At 35.4% G+C, this 21,311-nt stretch overlaps 2 protein-coding genes across 9 annotated transcripts in view; both read right to left on the bottom strand.

The window, feature by feature from the left end:
• LOC107088260 (FH2 domain-containing protein 1-like) overlaps positions 1 to 2,440 on the bottom strand; it is a 9,317-nt gene extending 6,877 nt beyond the window's left edge. Inside the window, exons 1-3 of the mRNA XM_015380308.1 lie at positions 2,348 to 2,440; positions 1,221 to 1,708; positions 900 to 961 (exon numbers count right to left, since the gene is read on the bottom strand). Coding sequence (XP_015235794.1) covers positions 900 to 961; positions 1,221 to 1,655 — 497 coding nt within the window. The 5' untranslated portion in view covers positions 1,656 to 1,708; positions 2,348 to 2,440. The remainder of the gene's footprint in view (positions 1 to 899; positions 962 to 1,220; positions 1,709 to 2,347) is intronic.
• Positions 2,441 to 5,045: 2,605 nt separating this feature from the next.
• LOC107088277 (arfaptin-2-like) lies at positions 5,046 to 20,589 on the bottom strand. Of its 8 annotated transcripts, none has more exons than XM_015380339.1 (10): positions 20,310 to 20,588; positions 18,112 to 18,222; positions 13,353 to 13,385; positions 11,800 to 11,908; positions 11,241 to 11,297; positions 9,394 to 9,509; positions 8,699 to 8,920; positions 8,441 to 8,598; positions 7,712 to 7,886; positions 5,047 to 7,601 (listed from the first exon to the last, which is right to left on the bottom strand). In XM_015380339.1, exons 2-10 carry the CDS (start codon positions 18,208 to 18,210, stop codon positions 7,446 to 7,448), a joined length of 1,125 nt encoding a protein of 374 aa, XP_015235825.1. In that variant the 5' UTR covers positions 18,211 to 18,222; positions 20,310 to 20,588; the 3' UTR covers positions 5,047 to 7,445. The 8 variants fall into 8 exon arrangements, with proteins under 8 accessions (XP_015235831.1, XP_015235825.1, XP_015235830.1 ...); XM_015380337.1 differs by having other exon boundaries at positions 5,049 to 7,601; positions 13,329 to 13,385; XM_015380345.1 differs by lacking the exon at positions 18,112 to 18,222 and having other exon boundaries at positions 5,046 to 7,601; positions 20,310 to 20,589.
• Positions 20,590 to 21,311: the final 722 nt, after the last annotated feature.

The raw sequence follows: 21,311 nt of genomic DNA on the forward strand, positions 1-21,311 counted from the left end.
TTGATAGACTGTGTAGGAATGCATGAAAATATGAAATTCTAAATGTTTATTTCAAGTCGTCTGAAACGTTTTTGAAATTCCAAACACTGATCAAGTCATGAGGATTATGTATTGAAAACCTATCCAGATTTATTATCAACTTTGAGCTTTTCCTCACTGTTAAATTAAAAACAGATGGGAGGTAAAGCTTTCTGCCATAGGACTATCAATGTATTTGTACAACTAGGCCTAAAATGTAACTATTTGGAAGAAGCTTTTATTAAAGGTGGCACATTTGGCAAGCAGTTATCTTCTCCATTGTATATGAAGCAGATCCATTCACTAACATTATGCATTACTCACACAAAAAAAAAAAAAAAAAAACCCAAAGAAAGCAGAAAAAATAACTATTGCTGCCAAGTACATTTATGTCTGATCCTTAAATGTACATTCAAGATGTCAGGACCTAACTGGCAAAAAGAAAAGCAACTTCTCCCTGCCTTGAATGCAACAGAGGAGATGGCATTTTATAAAATTATTGAGGACATTAAAAGAACCTGAGTAAATAGTGATCAGAAGCTTTAATGCAAACAACTGACAGTTTTAAAGTCATAGTTACTACCATAAATACAGTAAGGTATATAACAACTTCTTACTGTAGATACTTCTGCAAAGAGATAGAAAGTGACGCTTTAAAAGGGATTTCCATTTATTTGCATGAGTTCAGCTGAGATAAGCCTCCATGTTGGGTAATGATTAGCAAAGTGGAAGTTACCTGTACATCGAGAACTATATCAAAAAGTCTGAGCGACTCTCACCAGACAGCTGGTTTCACTCATTTACTTTCTTTAGGTACTTTTCCATAGCATGTACCACACCACATGCATTTTACCCACATATAGCTACAGATACAGCTTTACCTTTTGAAATGTCTTAAGAAGATCCCAACATTCATACACCGTTTGGAATCCAATATTGTGACCTATAAATAAAAAAGCAAAACAAAAGACTCTTTATATCTCCACAAAATTCTCCAGAAAATTCTATATTTTTGGGGAAGCTACATTTTTAACTTGAACACTTCCACGGTGGTAACAGGTTTCATGTGGAACTTCAAATGAGATAACTTCCTATTGGCATATTTATTACTTCTCCTAAGTTGGTGGTTTATTTGACAAGATCACAGAATAAAATAGAGCAAGTATAGAAAATGTTATTTTACATACGGATGTATTAGTTACCTGAGACTCCAGTCCGCACAAGTTCATCCCCTCACTCTTACTTAAACCCAGGACTCTGGAGGAGCGAAGTGATGCACTTTTGTCTGAACTGAACAGCTCCTCCATGGTTCGTATATCCAGCACCAGATCCCTCTGGGTCCGTTGGGATGTCCACACGTTCAGCTTCCCCAGCACATGATGGTTGGGTATTGTGTCCCAGTTCAGCTTTTTCATTGAACACCTTTGGATGCTACGAGAGCCAAAGGCCAGGGGAGGAGGTGGTGGGGGAGGTGGCGGTGGTGGTGTTGGGGGCACGGCTGTAACTTCTGCACCAGGAGCCACTGAAGACCGTCCGAGATGCGAGTCTTCTTGAGCATCACTTGTAGATGGCGAGGGGGGATAACGGGGGGAACGACTGGGGGTAGCAGATTTTAAAATCAGCATCCCCTCCATCATTTCCTTTCAAATCCAAAGACCAATAGATGTTTGCTCCAACTCACCAATCACAACTGAGAAGACACAAATACAGCACATCTCTTTATTTAAAAGCTGTATTTTTGACATAAAACCTATCAAAACTAGATGTGTTAATATTTTGCAATGTGTTTATGGAAAAAAAATTCAAATTAAATAGATTTGAAATAACTATGAACTCATCCAACTTAAGGTATGACATAATCATGACCTATTGCTGAACTCTAAAAAAATAAAAGACATTCATAAAAAGAGAGAGCTGTTCTTTTATTTCCAGTGCTTATCTTTTTATATAACCTTTCATTTATTATGTAAGCCATGAATAAAATAAACTGAACTCAGGTTAAATATTGAATACTTTTTTTTAAATGTAGTCTCCCAAGTATCCCTTGCAAATGATAATGTGTTAGAAAATAACTAATTGACCAAGAAAGTTTTTTTCCTGCATTTTTTAATCATAATTGGGTATATAAAATAAAAATGCAAAAATCTACAGAAATAAAACTAATAATATTAATATGTAGAAAAATAAAGTTATATGCGACCTGTAATCAGCGCAAATATGTGCTTTCTAGCTGTAATCTCGCCAAACTGCCTTTTCCCATTATTTATACAGTGGAAAATAATCAAAATAATGCATATATTTATGTTGGTTTTCAAAGAGATGTACTTACAGGCGCTTTTAAAAAGCTTGGTTAGCTGTCAAATAACTGTTTGCGCTCCGGCGTCGTTTTCTTGTTGAATATCATCGCTCTGTTTCAGGAACAAGAGCCGCAGGTGCAGTGAGATTATACGCTAATCAAATTCAAGTCACCCAGGTGGAGGCCCGGCCTTATGATGAGACACAGTGGGTCCGCTCCTTTTTCTGTAGCCGGCGCAGCATACCGGAACCACCGGGAAAGAGGAGGTGTTAGTATAGAAAAAGCGACAGTCAATCACTCTGGGCACGGTTTTAGGGGAAATAGATTAATAGCAAGGGCATTCATGGAGTAAACTGTGAAAATCAGAACAGTACAGATAAAAAGAAATACGTATTAGGTTTGTTTGCAAATTTACAAAATGTAATTGACAATAATTATTATTATTTTTTTTTTTATAGAAAGTATGGTATTAGGGGAATTTGGGTCAAGACCTATATAAGAAACAGGCAGCAATTTGCTTAAATTAAAGAACAAACATTCAACTTTTCAAATATCAACTGTGGTGTCCCTCAGGAATCAGTGTTGGGCCTTGTCTTGTTCACGCTATGTATAAATTATATATCTATAGTTCAGTAGAGTTAAAATGAACCTTAGCTGCTGATTAAAACAGCATCATTTCTTCAGGGGGCATTATATACCAGAACTTAGAGGTCACTGACTCTGAAATTGGTGAACTAGAAGTCTCGTTTGATGCAAACTCTTTTTAATCTGAACACAATTAAACGTACATAATAAAATAAAAATCAGATGTGTTGTTGGGTCACAGGATTTTTTTCAAAACCTTGCATAAACTATATACACACACACATATATATATATAAATATAAATATATATATAATCTATGCTTTATGTAAAACTATGTAAAAGAAAAATCAGCTGACACACGTGCCATGAAACTCATTGATTTAATCAGCTATGAAACTGCAACAATAATGTTCATTGTGAGCAATAAACCATTCCCAGGCAATCTGCAGAAATCCTTTATTGACAAAAAAAGGGGTTTGAGACGTGAAAGCAACTACAAAACACTTTATACCCATTTAACTTAAAACTATATTGCAACTCAAGTCAAATTTAAAAGTAGGCTTTAAATATATTAGTTGAGAGTAAAAAAGTATGAAGGCTACTTGAGCAGAGTGATCTATTTACAACCCATGATCAGAACGATAAATGTAAGATTTTTGAGTAATAAAAATGACATCAATAGGCCTAGTATGTAGAATAGAATAAATTACAATATACAGTTTACCGTATTATCACGGAAAACTCAGCAGATGGAAAAATATAATTTAGCTAATAAGCCTTGAGAACTAAAAATAAGAAAGTCTGTCTCTTGGTGCATAATTTTAAAACAAGTTAAGTTACTAACAATGGATGGAGTAACCACAAACTTTACTTAACTAAAAGTAAAAAGTAGACTAAAATGCTGTAAAACTAACCTAAAAGTACTTTTTTTTTCTTCTTCTTCTTCCAAAAGTTCCTCAAGTAAATTTAACTGAGTAAAGGTAACTAGTTTACTATCTACCTCTGGTTGTGGAGCAACATTATGGAACAAATTAGATATCAAATTCAAACCAATAAATAATGATATAATTGAATTGAACAACACAAATAATTAATATTTTAAATGGGTTTCAAGAAGAAGAGGCAGGTTACATTAGAATGTATTTAATTACATTTTTAATACCTCTAGTAGTTATATTTTTGTTTATGAGTGTAAGTAGGCCTATAAATATATTAATTTAGTTCATTGTTGTAATTTATTTGTAGTTTTAACATTTCTATAACAATTGCTTATCAGTAAATGTAATTAAATATAATGAAGTAAATTAAGTACACGGTAACTGTATATATTGTATATTGATGCACATTGTAGATAAAAAGTATTATGTACAGGGGAATGCATATTCTAGTAAACTCAGTGTGACAAGGGGACAACAGTAAATAAGTGGATATGTCCTGCTACTTTTTGAACCGATTGTTCATTTATTTCTTATTTTTCTTTCTTTGTCCAGTTATTCATTCAAGTTTTTTAGACTATGGGACGAGAACCTGTAGTAACATCCCAGGAACTTCTTGCTGCAAGGCGACAATATCTTTTCCACCATGCAGCCTTGAAACCTCAGTCTCAGCCAGACAAATTTAGTTTGATGTCAATGTTTGACCATTCCTTGGTAGATTTGATACAACTTTATTAAATATTGCCTTCCTGGCAGTTTTTAACTACAGGTCCTAGCTTTTGTATAGGGTTGAAACCCTTCTTTCAAGCCTGACTTAAATTAAAACCAGTTTGAGGTATTTAGCCTTATTGAGATGTGTCCAGACTGAAGCTTGTGATCAATCGTCCAGCTGTTGGTGTTAAATTGAAGATTAATCTGGTAGTCCTACTGCATTACTGTAACCCAGAGGTACAGTATATATGAAGGTAAAAAGGCCAAACACCCAACATGTTTTTCATTTTTCACAATCACTTTGTATAACAGCCATCTAGGTGTGACTTGGTGTCATACTCACTGTAGAAGGTACGATTATCAAACATCTAATCAACAGATACCAAAATGTTGAGTTACTTCCTAGATGCTTATTTGACCAAATCTGGGTTGTTTCTTTACTCCACATACCCCAAAGTATAAGATTATTATGATAAAAGTAAATGAATACAGACCAACAAGTTGGAAATGTGAAGATTTAATTTTGCTCATGTATGGCGAAGTTGGACTTTTGAAATGCAAGTGAGGGATCAAGGCAGAGTATCCATGACAACTTCATTTATCATCAGAAAATACCTGATTCTTTTTTTTTTTTTTTTTAACAATTCATACAACACAACCATTTTCAAAGATATGGAACAACATATAAATTAAACGTATTGCCATTCCTTTTTTTCATGTCTGGTAAGGAATCCAAAACAAAGCAGTTTGGGAGAAAAAGGGATCACATTATTTTAATATTGCTTCATGTTAGTCAGATCTAGACAGTAAACCATTATATAAAAAGTCCTGTTTTTATTTTTGTAATAAACTTTCTACTCATTTTCTTTTCTCCCTGGGTGTGCCAGCTTTTGCTTCTGAAAGTTTAGCGTAGCAAATTATATCATCCCTTGTCTGTATTAAATGACACACATTAGTGAAAGCATACATATCTACAGGTCTGGATTGCTACCTGCCATGCAAATATAGAACAAGTAGGAGAAGGGATGACCCATTTTCTGATGGATATGAGGCCCTCATCACCAAAGAATGCTGCCTATTTCAATTTTTCTAAAAATAATTTCACACGGAAATTAAACTTCATTTCCTAAAATGGTCTAATCATATATTTGGTCATTTCATCTGAATAATTTTCCATTAAAAATGCCATATGTACAAATTGAATAATTTTTTAGAATATAAAATAATGATTTCAACACTTGAATAAAATAAATAGTGATATGTTAAAATGTCACATTACATATGCTCAATCTGGTAACTCTTCATCAGTGATTGTTTTTTCCAAAGCCTTTAGTGTAACTATACTTCTAGACTTCTAAACAGCAAGATATGATACTTAAAACGCTAAAATTAGTGACACTGGATGCGACTGCTGATGTCACACCACACAGTTGTTACATCCACATAAAGACAGACATTCAAAGTATCAATATATCTAAACATAAAAAGCTATCGTTTCTCATACAAGAGTATTCAATAGCAGGTGATTCTAGGCAAACTTTGTCTTGATCTAATGATAAAAACATGGGAATATTCCACAGTAGAAACCATCAGTAAAAAAAAAAGAAAAGAAGAAAATACCTATGTAAACAAGGCAAAAAAGGTCAGCATCCAATTGCATCTCACTCTGTTCCCCTTGGGTAACTAAAACACGAGACGAGCGCTTTCTAAAGCTGTGGCAGTGCTCCTTCAAGAATTGCTGCATATCTGAATCACAGTTGAACAATTTTCCTGTTAAAGAGTTAAAGTTTTTGGTGGAGAAAAAAAAAAAGATGGTAATTAATTTTTAATATTTTAAATGAAATAACAATTTGAAATTTACACTGAAGTGTAATCTCAAGACACTTGTTTTCAGTTTGTGTTGAAACAATTTGTGTTCCTGAATATTATATTCTATATAAAGCAATGCAGGTTTATCTCAGTAAGTTGGAACATCATCGAAAAGATCGGTTATTAAATTCAAAACGTCAAACTCAGCCCATATACATTTTTAGCACACAGATTTAGAGGATCTAAGTTTTATTTGTGGTAATTTGATAATTAAGCTGTGAAACAGACACAACATTGTTTTTATTAAAATCATATTGTGCAAGGTGGAAAAAAAATACAAAAACAAAACAAAAAAGTTCATTATTAGACTTTTTTTTATTTATTATTCATTGATTTATGGGGTTTTAGAACCTGGACATAATCATCAAAATAAATAACTCCTAGGAATGTATCCGTGTGTGGTCAATCTATAAGAACTTACTTTTTGAATTAAAATAATCAGCTTTTGGTTGGTATTCTAATTTACTGAGGATTACCTGTTGCTTATAAATACGGAGGCACAGCGGGAGAGTGATGAGGGTTAAAAGGTTAAAAGTAGTGTCATACAGCTGTGTTGAATCACTTTAGCCATTTTCTTCTCTACAGCAGCCTCAGTTACAAACACCATGGATTGACTCCAAGCCCTGGGAGTAGTTAGGAGTCGATGGTGACCATAAACACGACTAACACAAGCACACACTGTAAAATAGGTGCCCAGATAGGAAATGTTGTTGTATTGAGTATTGTGGGTTAGAAGGGGGGGGGGCAGTTTCTCAAGAAGAGGAGCACAAGAAGTTAGAGTGGATAAAGGGAAGAGAGGCACAGAAACACCCTCAGTTTTTAATGAAACTGACCACGTCACTCTCTGCAGCATTAAGTTCATGAATAAATCATCCGTCCAAAAAAAAAAAATAATAATAATAAAACCTCTTCATATCTTCATTCGTCTAATTTTAATGAGTTTGCTTTCCTTCAGTAGTGGTCCTCTGCAAGTTAGGGGGTTTTAAAAGGTTAAAGGTGGAGGTGGTTCAGAGAGCGGGTGCAGGGCCTCTCACTGCTCTTCTAACCAAGAGGGTTTGTCAGCCCCGGGGGGCTTCAGCTTTATGCTAAACTGCTTCAGCGTTTCCTCCAGCTGCTGCTGATTGCCAGCAAAGTACGCCGAGATGGCATTATGGAAGAGAAGAAGCTGCTTATGCATTACTTTCACCTGATGGAGAAAAAAAAAACAAATTTGGTTTGCAGAAAGCACCAAACAAAGTGTATAATTATCCAGTTAGCAGAAAATATAAATCTTTTTAACCTGCATCACAAACTAACCTTGTTTTCCTCCAGAAACTTGAGCTTAATGGTAACATCTGAACGAAGGCGTTCATACTTTTCTTTATGAACCTCGAACTGCTCTTGGGCTGCCTCCATACGTGCCATGGTCACTGCATCCCTCGGACCCAAACTCAGCTCCTCAAGGTCTGACCGGTACGCATCAAACTCCAGTCTGTGTGCAAACAGAAGGAAACTGAAAATACTGACAAACAATAACAGTTTCTGTACTGGGGAAGTAGCATGTTCAATGACTTTCCACTAGGTGGCAGCATATAGCTGTCGTGCTCATCTTTAGTTTTAAAATTAATACTGCAATTTCTAAAACTTAGACATAATATGATGAACAAGTACTAACCATAGATAAATATGTACATTTTACCTTTCAGTATCATTTTATCCATATTTTAAGAAAAACAAAAACACATACATTGTTATAAATAGCAGTACAAAATTATATAAAAATAGTCTCTAATGTCAGCCAGGCAGCATATTTTAGCAGCAGTTTAACTAGTGTTTGTTTTGGGTTTAAATACAACCATTAAACAGCATCAGAGGGACTGTATTGTTAAGGTTTATTACGTATAAAAAGAATCAAAGAAAAACACACAATAGATATAAGAACCAGTTTGAAATTGTGAAAGAAACCATTTTTAACTGAAAACCATTCAAAAATAACCTCTTATTATATTTTAGATCCATCAAAAACATTTAGTTTTAAGACCTTACCTGGCGTTTTCATACATCCTGATCGTCATCAGAGTGTCCTCCATTGTCTTGTTGACTAACGTGTTAATGCTGGACACAAAGAAGTTAATGGCACCAAGTAAAGTCTCCCCATTCTTGCACAGCAGCTTCTGGGTCTCTGCATTGTAGCCAAACTCATCCTGTAAAACAGGACAGTTTCTCATTTTTTTATCGAAATGTCACCATTTTAACGTAAAAACATTCACTCAACACTTGGGACCGACATTTTTGAGGTCTCACCCGTAGCTCTGGAGATTTCTGACTGAGGTCGGCGAAAGTGTCCCCCAGCGCGTGCTGCGTCTGCACCATGTTGTAAAAATGATTGGTCAGTGCTTTAGCCAGTCGCAGCACATTTTCATATTTCCTTTTCGTGTCCCTCAGCACGTCTATCTGCGCCTCCAGCTCCAGATCCACAGTTCGAGAGCCTCGACCAAAACGCTCAGAAATCATTTGCTTTGTACACTAAAACAAAAAGAAGCCACAAAGAGACACATCAAGAAAAAACTCTGTTCCTTTCTGCAAAATCGATCTAGTAATAAGTAAAAACTTCTTAAATTAAGTGCATTTTCCCTTAATTTGAGTAGGTAAATAAAATGATTTGCCAATGGAGTACTTGTTACTTTTAAAAAAAGATAATTAGATAACATGCACTTGAAATAAGACAATGCAATAGTTTTTTTCTTATTTTAAATGTAAATTGTCTTGTTCCATTGGCAAAGTGTTTAACTTAAGTCCTTATCTCACAAAAAAAAATGCATTTAATAAAACTGACTTATTAAGATTTCTATTTTTTGCTGTGCTTATAATGGCAGATGGGGGGCAGTCTGTTTGAGAAACAGCTAAAAAATAGAAATCAAAATAAAATGAAAAAAAAAAAACAGAGCAGGCCTGATAAAGTACACCATCAGCACAAAATCACAGTTCCTATAAGATACCTTGTAAGTGTTTAAACCCCATTTTTTCACTGCTTCATATTTTTCGACAGCCACACCGCGTGTTGCCTCTTCTGCCGTCATTGAAGAGCTGCTCGTGCTGTGATTCATGTTGGGACCTAAAACATACAAGTAGATGCAGAACATGACCAAAAGATCAAGCCGAAGCACGTATCTCTGACTCATCAAAGCATTCACCATGTAAAAAAAGACAGAAGGTACCCAACCAACCCTTAATTGGCCATAAATGGTCAATTAGGAGCATAGGAAACTGTGTCATGACATTACTATTTAAATGCAAAGAACAATTATGCAAGATATTCAAGTTTTAGTTGTCTAGATCAATAAAACCAAAACCATGTTGATTTTCCCTTTTCTCCAGTATTTATGGTCTTGTGATTGATACCATGTGGCAGATGAGATAATTTGCTCTGCCTGGCCTTTACATACAGATCTGAACCAGTTAAAAAAGGTTCACAAGGGCAGGTTGGGATAAGGTCAGCATCATGTGTAAGCAGACATCAAGGATGTGAGATTAAAAGAATCATTATCATAAAGATTAGGAACCAATTAAATGTGATAAAGCTTAATATTATAGTTTCACTGACTGATAAGTGCCTTACAAAAGTTTTCAACGGAACAAATGTACAGGGTAAACCTCTTAACTAGCATCTAAAATGCTAGTATGCCTAAAATTAAACCAGCACAAGGCTCTGGACAACCAATCTTCATGGTGATGAACGGTGGCGGCACCACCATGCTGGGGGGCCTTCATTCATTAGGCAGAGAAAAGCAGGCAGTGGCTGCTGTGTAATATGTAAGAATATCCAGAACATGGTTCTGCAAAGGATTTATAGCTATAGCTAAAAGCCTGGTGTTGACATACAAATCCAAGCCACACTATTCAGATTTGTATGGGAGAAAAGTTTGATATCAATATATGGATTCACTGAAAAACCACAGCTATATGAGTACATGAGAAAATGGGAAAAGGTGAAGAGGCATGAACACTTTTGCGAGGCACTTAAAGAAAGTAATATGGCATTGTATGAGGATGAAATCAACTGCACATGCAGAAGGCATTGAAAAAAAAAAGAGAAGGACAAGCAGGCACAAGAAAAGGCGAAAACTGAATACACAAGAGTCAGTAAACAATGCAGATATGAGTAAATAGATCATTTGAATTGCAGCAGCCATAAAACTCCGTGCTAAAGTTCTTGTTCCTAAGTTGAACAAAACTTTTAAAAGGTCAAAAGGGAGGAGACAAAAAATCCCTCAAGGTCCCATTTAGCAAACGCATTCCTTTCTGTTATACTACCACTGGAAGAATGCTGAAACTTTTAACTGCACCAGTTAGCCCAGAAACAGTTAGTGTAATTACATACATATTGAGAATGTTTATTTAAACTTCACCCTTTAAAGCACAAAGATCGAAACTTGTGCATTAGTTTTATTTTTCCTTCAAATTATACTGTGAAATTCACTTTCAGAAATCTCTGCATTTGAAACAGAAAAGAAGCCAATGAGAGAGAAAAGAAAGCAGCTAGGTAAGACTTTATTAGACCCACCCTCCACTGAGACAGAAGTGATAAAAAACTTCCAACCATCTAAAACAGGTCACACCATCAGGACAGGGAGCATGTTTCCAAAATGACCAGTTTAGAATTAAATAGTGAATTGAAATATGCACCCAAAATAAAATCAAATACACCTTAAATGTCATCATTTTTATTGAAAACGTTGGGAATTGGCTCTTAACTTCTACCAACCCCAGATGCCATATTTGTTGGTTCATATTTTGGAAAGAAGCTCTTGAAAATTAAGAATAATAAATAATAAGTCTTGGCCACCAAATCCTGTAACAGGAATCCTTTTGTTAAAGTCAGGGTTGTAGTGGACAGCAGGGCCTGAGAAAGAGAGGTGAATAACAATAAATGATGTTTTATTTAAAATGTCCCAGATTAATTTTTCGTTATTTTCCAAGAGAAAAATATGGGTCATGAATAAAGAGACAGATCTGATATAATTAAAAACTCCCAAAAACAAACTATCTGACCCCTCAATGAGAACACAGACAACGGTCACAATGACCTTTCTCCTCTAATATCTCATAGTCCTACTCTGGTGATCATGTAAAGTTTTTCTTCTTATCTGCCTTTCTAGGCTGTTAGCTAGATTGCAAATGCTGGTGAACACCAGGAAGAGGGTTGATACTGTACTTTTTTAACAACAATATTTTCAAACAAATAGCTTAATAATTAAGTTATAAAACCTAATCCTGTTAGAGATGTGATCATATATCTATTACCTTTTAACTACTCAAATTTGATCTCATATCTGCATTACGACATCTGAGAAAACACAGAAATCCAGTTGGATGAAGAATCCAACCCATAAGCGGTTGGTTACCTTTGACTGAGCCGGTGGGAATGATTCCCTCTGCTGTTCCTCCGTAGCCTCCAGAAACGATGCTGGTCTCGTTAAGGTTGGGACCTGATACCATCACCTGCTGGAGATCCTATACAGATCATAAACAGAACAGAAAGACAGAAAGCAAAAATACAAAGATTTTGAGCTTCTGGGGTGAGATATGAACATTTAGACATAATATCAAAGCTTCAGCTTAATATCAGACAGTTGGATATTTGCATTAGAAGCCTGTACTAGAATGGGGTAAATACTATTAGGATAAGAAGGCAAAAAATTTGGTTAATAGATTATAAAAATTTAAAACAACAATACCAGAACATAGAATACTGCTGTTGAATATGTAGTCTAGAATAAAAAACAACAACCTTATTTTCAAATTAAAACTCAAAATTTTATTTTTTAATGGTTTAACAACAGAGCTGTTATTATAGCTTAGAAACCTACCCAAGCAGTGACTTCAGTAATATGTGCAGAAGTAAAAACACAAATCCGCTTTTCTTTTTCCTAAAACAGGCTTCATTAATGCTTTAAATCCAAGGTAGAATCACTAATGAGCCCCGGGATCTCTTCTGTTTGTTTTGTTAAATCCAACTCAATTTCTCATGCTTGTATTTCTTTTTAAAGACAGATAAAAAAAAGGTGAAAGAAACCCAGAACAAAACACATCACTATATAAAAAAAAATGTTAATCTGTTGATGCAAGCAGATTAACTGACTACCAGCTGCTGGGTAGTTTTATAAATGTAGGATCATCAAAGATGGCTCCTGCAAAGTTTGAAAACATACCTAGACCTACTTTTTTTTATTTCATTCATCTAACCATCTTAGAATACAGTTAAATATGACATAAGATCAAGTATGAAAATACTTTTGTCCAAATTTTTTAAGGCTTACAATTTAGATGATCCATTTTAAGACCGAAAATACCCTACAGAAACCCTTAAGATAAAACCCAATATAGCCTATTGCTACAGTACTCTGGTAACAGGAAACTACAGGAAATGGTCCAAGGAGGCGGGAGCCATTTCCTCTCTTTAAACAATGACACAAGTTGGATTAATACAGGAGGTCAAACTCAAAGAGGGAGTGTTTAGTGGTGTTTAAGAGGAAACAAGTGCAACTGATATGATTATCAGTTTAAGGATTAAGCTCCAGCCTCAGATGAAAAGGGTAAGATGGCAGAAGAAAAGGAAAAAAAAGGAATAACATGATTTTTAGTTCCGTTATTATGTTCTGTTTTCCAAAGCTTTCCTTCAAGAGATTAAAGGATCACATCAAAACTCCACAAAACAGAAGCAAGGTCAAATGAGCCAGATTCAGAATAACCCACATCAAGTGACTTTGAATCTAATAATAAAATACAGTTAAGATCTGTTTGTTAATACTAGTAAGGAAGGAAGAACATGGATTGCTAGCAACTGATAGTACGAGTGAGGTTCTCCCAATAAATCCAGTGAACACTACAAACACCGACACCACATATGCAAATGCTCAAATGACGTGCTCACCCTGGTGCCTCTGGAGCTCCCTACCTTCTCATCTAAGCTCCACTGCAGCTTTGCAGCCTGCACAGAGATGGAGGGGCGGGGGGGTGGGGTGGACAAACACAATAACAATTTAAAAAAGAAGAACAGAAAGAGACAAAAAAAAAAAAAAAATGAAAACTCATATTTCAAACAATGAGGCAAGAAACAACTAAATTTGCTGTGATATAAACAGACAGGAGTGACGCCAGATGAAGACTTGTGATGAAGAATATCGCAGCTCGTCTTTTGATTTTATAACATTTCAGGGTGGATTTTATTTTAAATGATCAGTTTGATTTTATGTTTATTATTTTATCACAGTCTCCTAAATGAAAATTTATGAAAATAAAATAAAACTCATAAAAATAATAAATGACAAACATTGGTTAAAAAAACAAACAAAAGCATAACATTTAATTTGATTGACAGCAACAGCTGCAACTGTGGATCATAACTGATTTTCTCCTGAGGACAGGGCAGCACAACATGCCCATTGGGTAGGAAATATCAGGGTAAAATATTCCAGAATAAACAAATCAAACTGAAACTATTTTTTTTTACATCTGCAGGACGTGTATTTGGTTGAACATTTAAGCTGCTGTTCAACTCATCTTGTTTTGCGACAACAGACCCACCTAGAAACAGCCTAGTGACCAGAATTACAGTATTTTGTTCAACTAAATGGTGAAAAGCATTAAAAACATCACTTTAAGCCCTGCATGGACAGACAGCACTCATTTATACGAATGCGGTTATTAAATAAAGAACACCCACGCAGCTTTCCATTGTCAGCAGAGTGTTTAAAACTGTTTGAGAGTTTCATGAAAAGAATCTGTATTTTTCCCATAGAAAGATTTCAGGTGCTCCTGATTCAACAAAGTTAGACCTCAGCAGATAACAGGAAGGCTGCTGTTTAATCGTCTGAATGCTAACCATCATAGAACAGCCTGATTAATAAATGTTGGTAATATTTAAAGAATATTAATGCAAAAGTTTATTCACCCTAGAGCAGAGGTCTTCAATGATAGGGTCTCAACCCCGATGTTTCTTTAGCATAGGTAATGGAGACAGTTAGTGAATTCTGCTTTGTTTTATGAATAAATAAATAAAAAATAACATCTTTTATGGGAATAAATTGCCCTCCTGTTGTGACTAACAAATAGCAGCACATTCAAATGCTTTTTTTATTACATTGTTGTCATACAAAGGATGCAAAAGGATTAAAAGGTATATTTTTGTTGAGAAACTGTTTTTCCTCTGAGACCGTTGCTAAACCAGCAATAATATCAGAACCACTGAAGTGAAGACAACCTTATTCAACTAAGAGGAACATAATGCAGCCATCTGGAAAACAAAAAATTACATGAATCGCCCCAAAACATTTTAAAAGGTTGAAATATGCCACCAGGGGATAAAGAGTCCCTTACAAATACTATTTTGAAGTAATTTTGTTAAAATACATTGAATATCTTGGAATAAGATGCTTATTTTCAGGAGTGCAAAGTAGAAAAGTAAAAGCTGTAATCAGTTTTATAAAGGACTGTACAGGGTATCATTTGATTTATTTTGAGTTGGGTGTTATTTATAGATACCTCTGTCATAAGGATGAACTTTTTTGCTTTATTTAGAGAAATCTAAGATGCAGCAAGGAAGAGAGTGAAAGCTCTGTTATTTCAGGTGGTATTAGAGAAATCTGCATCTTATAATACTATAACTTTTTAATCAAGGTTGCTCAATTTTAACTTAATGAAAAAAAAGAAGAGAAAACTAGAGATATAGAATTATAAAAAAAAAAATCTACATTTACAGTTCAAGGCTTAAAAAAATGGATGATGAAAATATTTGGACACATCTCCCAAAATGGTGGATTTTTGTGCTTTTTAAAACTGGAAGCAGTGTCATCCATGTGTTTTTAATCATTTGTTTTTTATGCTTATGGGTAACTCCCATTTACATTCTGTAATCCCATATTTACCTCTGCTAAAATGAAACTTTAAACAGAGCAGATCCTGGTATTACAGAAAACCTAACCTGACAAACACTTTAAAATTGTTTGACTTCGAGGTGAATTGAATTGAAAGCAAAATCTGTTCATTTTTGAAAAATAAAATAATCAAAAACAGCAACATTTCTGCTGTTTTATGGAGTCCAGGAACTCTTTACAGATTCGCCTATAAGCAAGTATTTTTCTTCACTGTACAGGCAGCGGATTTGACCATTAAAAGGTAACTCTATTCGCTGTCTCTGTTTGCTTTGCCAAGTAACTCCTGGCAGCCATAGCGCTCTGCATCAAGCTGACAGTCACCATCCCTGTTCTGACACATGCACATCTACGCCATCTGAAACCAATTGCTCCTCTCTGTTCTGCCAATTTTCAACTTTCTGTATAAGACTCACAGGGGCTGCTTCAGCCTCACAGAAAGTGCTGCACGACCGTTACCAATCTGATTTTAGAGAGCTGTCACCCAAGGACAAAAGCCCTGCTAGTTTCAAATTGCACGGTTGCTATGACAGCTGCTCAACACTCAGCACAGTTGAACACCTCTCTTACACAAACACATCAGAATGAGCTAACTACACAAACTTGTGGAATATTTGACTTACTATTGCATACGGCCGAGAGGGAGGAATATTTTATGGTTTGAGTACAGGCATATAGTTTGCTGAGCAAATAAAAAAAAAAAAAAAATGCGACAACCCCTTCCAGGATCTTTGGTCTGTTTGCTTAACAATGTGTGGCTTGAAATGCCGGAAAATCAACAACTGTCATCCGCCCAAAGATGGAGGCGATCGAGTGTTTCCTTAAATGTGACAATCGTTTCTCTATGGACGTCTTTATGCAGCAGCCATCAGAAAGTAGGCTGATCCAGAGGGAGGGGGGTTAAAAATAATGTGCCAGTTGAAGTCAAACATATCAGCAACATTTATGTTAAAAAGATCAAACTAATTTAAGCTTCTTTTGGGTTTGTGAAAATATAATTCTACATAAGACGCAAGTCTGACTTCAGAACAGATGAGGATACTTTGAATAATATTAATATGTTCTTCAACACACCGGAGAGGAAAGTTTAATCTATAGCCAAGCTATCAAGAGTTGCTAGAAAGAGCAAAGTGTTTCCATGGAGATAGTCTCCAATACCTGATGTCCTCCTTGTTGATAACCAAGCTAGCTTAACGCATTGCTATGTGGACAGGGAAACAAAATGCTAGAAATAAATAACCCATTTGAAAAAAGTAAAGAAATAAGGAAAAGCAAAACAAAGTATCCAAAGTAAAGTATCTTGCAGCTTCTAGGAGGAGCTTTTTGTCAGTATAAATTTCCACAGAGAGATTTAGTGTTGGGTGACTGGTATGAATAAAACAAGCTCACTCAGCTAATCATGAGACGGCTAGGAAAGCCACCCAAAACCATAATCCTAAACCACTGAAAGGAAAGGGAATTCATTACAGACTACAACTATGTGCAATCACTAAATGTCCAATAACGATGGCAGGAAGTATGAGCAAACTTTTGGGGGTTTATGAATTCATTTTTGTTGAGGTCCTAATTTGTTCTGGACTAAATAAGCTGTAGTCTTCTGATCTAAAAAAAAAATGCAAAAATATGCACCCTCCCTTTCATAAGCCCTTTTGAAAAATCCTAGAGGAGTCTGTTAGAAAACAAAGAATTTATTCAACTTTTCTTGGCATGAGAGCAGGTGGAACAGGTGAGGGGCTGCTTTAAACCGATACTACACCCCTTAAAGTTGAACCACTTCGGAACAGATTGAGTCTTACTATATTGATATTCATATACAAAGAGGTGGGAGGCACTCTCTATACACCATGTATTTTTTTCTATCCCTCATTCTTTCTTAAGAGAATGCATCTCCAGTGACAAATGTCCTTCTCTGAACTCGATGCTGTGAAAAGCAACTACATAATCAGTCCAGCCCCCTTTGTAAAAAGTTCTGTACTGTTCTCTTTAAATAAAGAAAAAAAAGTGTGTTTCCACTTCCAATGCATTGTGATGTAGTAGTGCATAATATTAGACAATTGTGTGATGGTAAAACCTTTTTTGCAAGCTATAAGCATGATAATGTCAACTTTGATACATCAAACTTTTGCCTCAATTTCTAATTGTAAACGTGAAGCATATGGGGAAATGTAATGTATATAAAAGGTGGGACTCAAACTGCAAAAACCCTCTAATAACATGAAGATCGGGCATAAACTTGAAGTTTGTGGAGTATCTTAGCAAACCGCTACAAAACTCCAAACAAGTCACATAATATAAACACAGACTATCAAGATGAAAGCATATTTTCAGCATATTTTCAGTATTTGCGCAGCATATACATCAGAGAATAATGAACTCAGACGACTAAGAACCACTGCAAAGCATCAAATCATTTTCATAAGCTCTATTAATTCATACCCAATAAAATAAAGTACATTAGGCGATAAAATATAACTGAAACTTGTATCCAGTCTAACTGTATTGTCTCTGTAAAGTGCCTTGAGATGACATGTGTTGTGAAGTGGCGCTAAATACGTAAACTTTATTGAATTAATAAAAATAAGACCAAACACCTAAGTCCTGTTGAAACTGCATACTTAAATTCTGAAATGCTGGTTTTCTTTGTGTATTTTATCTAAAAATAGAGGATAATTCTATTTACTCTGTTTGCTGTATTTGGGGTAAAAGGTTAATCATTCTGGTTTGTCGGCACCGCAAAGTCTTTACAAAATCTTACATGAACATTGTCAGCTAACCGTGACCCACCTGTTCAAGGCTGTCGTCCTCTGCTAAAGCCCCTGTGCCGCCATTACTGTTAATGGGAATCTCCATTGTGGCTGCTTTACTCATAACATTGTCTGTCATAGTGACTTATGTCTGCAAGAAAAAAAAAAAAAAGAGAGAAAAGGCTGGGTAAATGATGCAAAGGCCTGACCACAGCCTGGACCGCAGAACTTAGTTAAAACACACAAATCAATAAAGTGGATGGGATTACATTCACTGCAGACAACAGCGGAGGAGGATTTGAAAGAGCAAGGCTACTGCTCAGGACAAAACAACACCTATTAACCCCCCCCTTCTTTATATGCACATAGACAAATAGGCGGTGAGCTACTGAGGTGAAGTGGCCACTCTATTTCACAGACTAATCACCCTCTTATTACTAGCAATAACAAACTCTGATAAAAAAAAAAAGGAGACAGGAAGATGCTTAGAACAACCTGCTAAGAATTAGCCGATTCTCTGAAAACTGAGATGAGCTACACCTTTTCCTTACTATTACAAAGCTAGAACTGTGCTCCTTTCTGCTTGATCAGCCCTAACTGGTGATAGGTGAGTCTGATCTGTTGCCAATAGATCAAAGAACGACACTAATGCAGTACCAGGTCACAATGAGTTCACTGTTTGGGTATCAAATAAAATTCAAGAAACAATTCGATTCCAATTTTCAAGAATTAGAATAAATTGTTTTCGATCCAACCCAGTCTAATCTTAAATTGGAAAACTGGTATATACTTGTTACCGGTTAACATGGCTATGTAGTTATCCAACATATTGATACAAGTATTGTACTAACATTCAACAGAAAATTCATAAAGTAATAGTTAAAGGCAGCTGTAAGTAAGGCGGAAAATACATTTAAAAATTAGTTATATGAGTCAATATTTAGGGATTACTATGAGAATTGAACTGAATTTAGAAGAAACCAGTTTTTCAGAGGTCATGATAAAACTAATCTAATGATCAATGTTATAATGTCCCTAACAGTGAATCACAACAGTAACATGAGGACTTTTATATTAACCTCACATTTAGAAATACATATTTACTTCATATGTTCCTCGAGTTTGAATACTTCTTTTACCCACTGTAGTTAATCTAAAATTAAACATACATAGTTTAAGATAAGCAAGTAGATATGACCAAATATTTGAAACAATTGTGCTACAAGGTACACAATAATTGTGTCTAATTAAAGACACACTTATTGTTTATAAACAACAAGAGTTTATCGATATGACAATGCATTTCCCTACTCTATTTATAACATTCAGCAAAAGCATCATAACAAAACAAAAAAATATTATGATTTCAAAAGTGAATTGAGTTTATGTTGTGTCTGAGATGAATACATGTAATCAATGGAGTTGCTGCAGGTCAATCAGGTGTCTGGAAGTTTTAATACTCACTAAAAAAGCACTGAAGGTGTAGAAGTGAAGCTATGCAGTCTGCTTGTTTAGGCTCTGACCCTTTTTTTTTTTTTTTTTACTCTTTTGGCCATGCCCAGTGTCTGATGACTTTACACACCATCTAGGCTACACAGCAGTATCCTTTCATACATTAAACACATAGAAAATGTTAAAACCCATAACTGATCTAAATCTGGTTAGTTGGTTAGTTAGTAAAAATGGTCTGAGTTAAATGTCTTACAGAATGATTTAGAAGGAGAAATCAACCTAAGCAGATAATAACTGTAGTAAACATTACATTAACAATACATTTGTTTGCAATTATACCAAAAAAAAGAAAAAGATTAAGAAAAGCTTTCCATGCGAGTTAAAGAATTTTTTTGTGAGAAAAATCCTCTAAAACATATGTCAGGGAATCCCATCATACTAGGATGTAGCTTCTGGGACGTGGCAGGAAATACTGAGACCTGGCAGGTGCATCAGGACAGGTGCAAAGGTCTCACCAAGGCACCTAAATCCACCCAAATATATAATGTGAACCTGTGTGGAAAATGTTAATTTATTCATTAAATGCGCGCGAAATAACATTAGATTTATGGGCATCTGGGTTTGAATAATACAAATCTTCAGTTAAACACCTCGCATGCTGTATATGCAAAGCTGCAAAACAAACACACCCATAATTCTCTCAAAAATAGACACAGATATGTAAAATATAAAAGAGAAAAAAAACTGTGAAAATAACTGAAATACAATTTTTAGAGTTTGACTTACGATGTACTTGGTCCCTTCGTTGATACAGCTGCTCGCGAAGCTGACGCCAAAGCTAATAGCAAGCTAGCTGCAATGCATCTCTCTTCCTGCAAGGCTCTGAGCTTTATGTCGCGTCTATTCTGACTCCTAAGAGGAAGAGACCTTGAGAAACCCCTGCTTAAGGATATCTAAATAACATTTCGAGGTAATGTTTAACTCTGAGCGGCGTTGGCATGGAAGGACTCCGCGTAAATATCCCTACTCCTTTCACTGTGAAGCCAGGGGGGAAAGCTTAACGGAACTGACGACGCGCTCCAGTACAAAGACCGTCTATTGGTGACAGGATGTGTAACTAGCTACACCGTTTGCCCAAATCCAAGAAAAACCTGGATGACAGAAAAGTAATAACAAAAAACTTATGAATAGAGATTTTTTTAAATTATTATTTTATTTATCAGTTTTGCACCAAAGAGCACTCCTCGATGGAGAGCTTTGACCTAAGGAATTTCGTGGCACTTTATTTAATACAAAAATACTACAGTGTTTTTTTATAAAATCCAGTGTCTTCTTGTTAAATGGTTAAATTGCAAGCAAATATCAGCCATTGGGAAAAAGAAACAAAACAAATCTGTGAAATGTAAATACAACGTGATTAGTTACATTTCCATATAAACCGCATTCAGCTCGGCAAAGAACTCATGCTCTTCCTCAACACTGAAGTCCTCAGACATTTTTCTTTCGTTGTTTCTTTCTTTGTACAGGTAAACAGCAAATTTCTTCTTCTACGCTTGCATTATCAAGAGCAGACGCTGAATGCGCACTTTCATCTGGTTTGGTCTGCCGCAGTTTCCGTAGGCTCGTGAACTCGCAGGCGCGCGCTTTTAGGACTAAACTATGCCATTTACTGAAAGAATCTCCCACTCAGAGTAGTAATGAGGCCAAAACTGTACAAAATATATACATTTGGAATCTAAAATAAGAAAAAAAAACTTCTTTGCTTGTAAATATGCTCAGTGTAGGACA

This window comes from Cyprinodon variegatus, unplaced genomic scaffold, assembly GCF_000732505.1.
Source record: "Cyprinodon variegatus isolate N-32 unplaced genomic scaffold, C_variegatus-1.0 Scaffold211, whole genome shotgun sequence".
NCBI lineage: Eukaryota > Metazoa > Chordata > Actinopteri > Cyprinodontiformes > Cyprinodontidae > Cyprinodon > Cyprinodon variegatus.

Excerpts from the sequence above, each read along its gene's own strand:
- LOC107088277 (XM_015380337.1), bottom strand. The coding sequence starts at position 18,210 with ATGACAGACAATGTTATGAGTAAAGCAGCCACAATGGAGATTCCCATT. Across the intron at positions 13,386-18,111 it reads AGGACGACAGCCTTGAACAG|GCTGCAAAGCTGCAGTGGAG; the intron begins GTGGGTCACGGT and ends ATCTCTGTGCAG. Across the intron at positions 9,510-11,240 it reads GATTCCTGTTACAGGATTTG|GTCCCAACATGAATCACAGC; the intron begins GTGGCCAAGACT and ends TGTATGTTTTAG.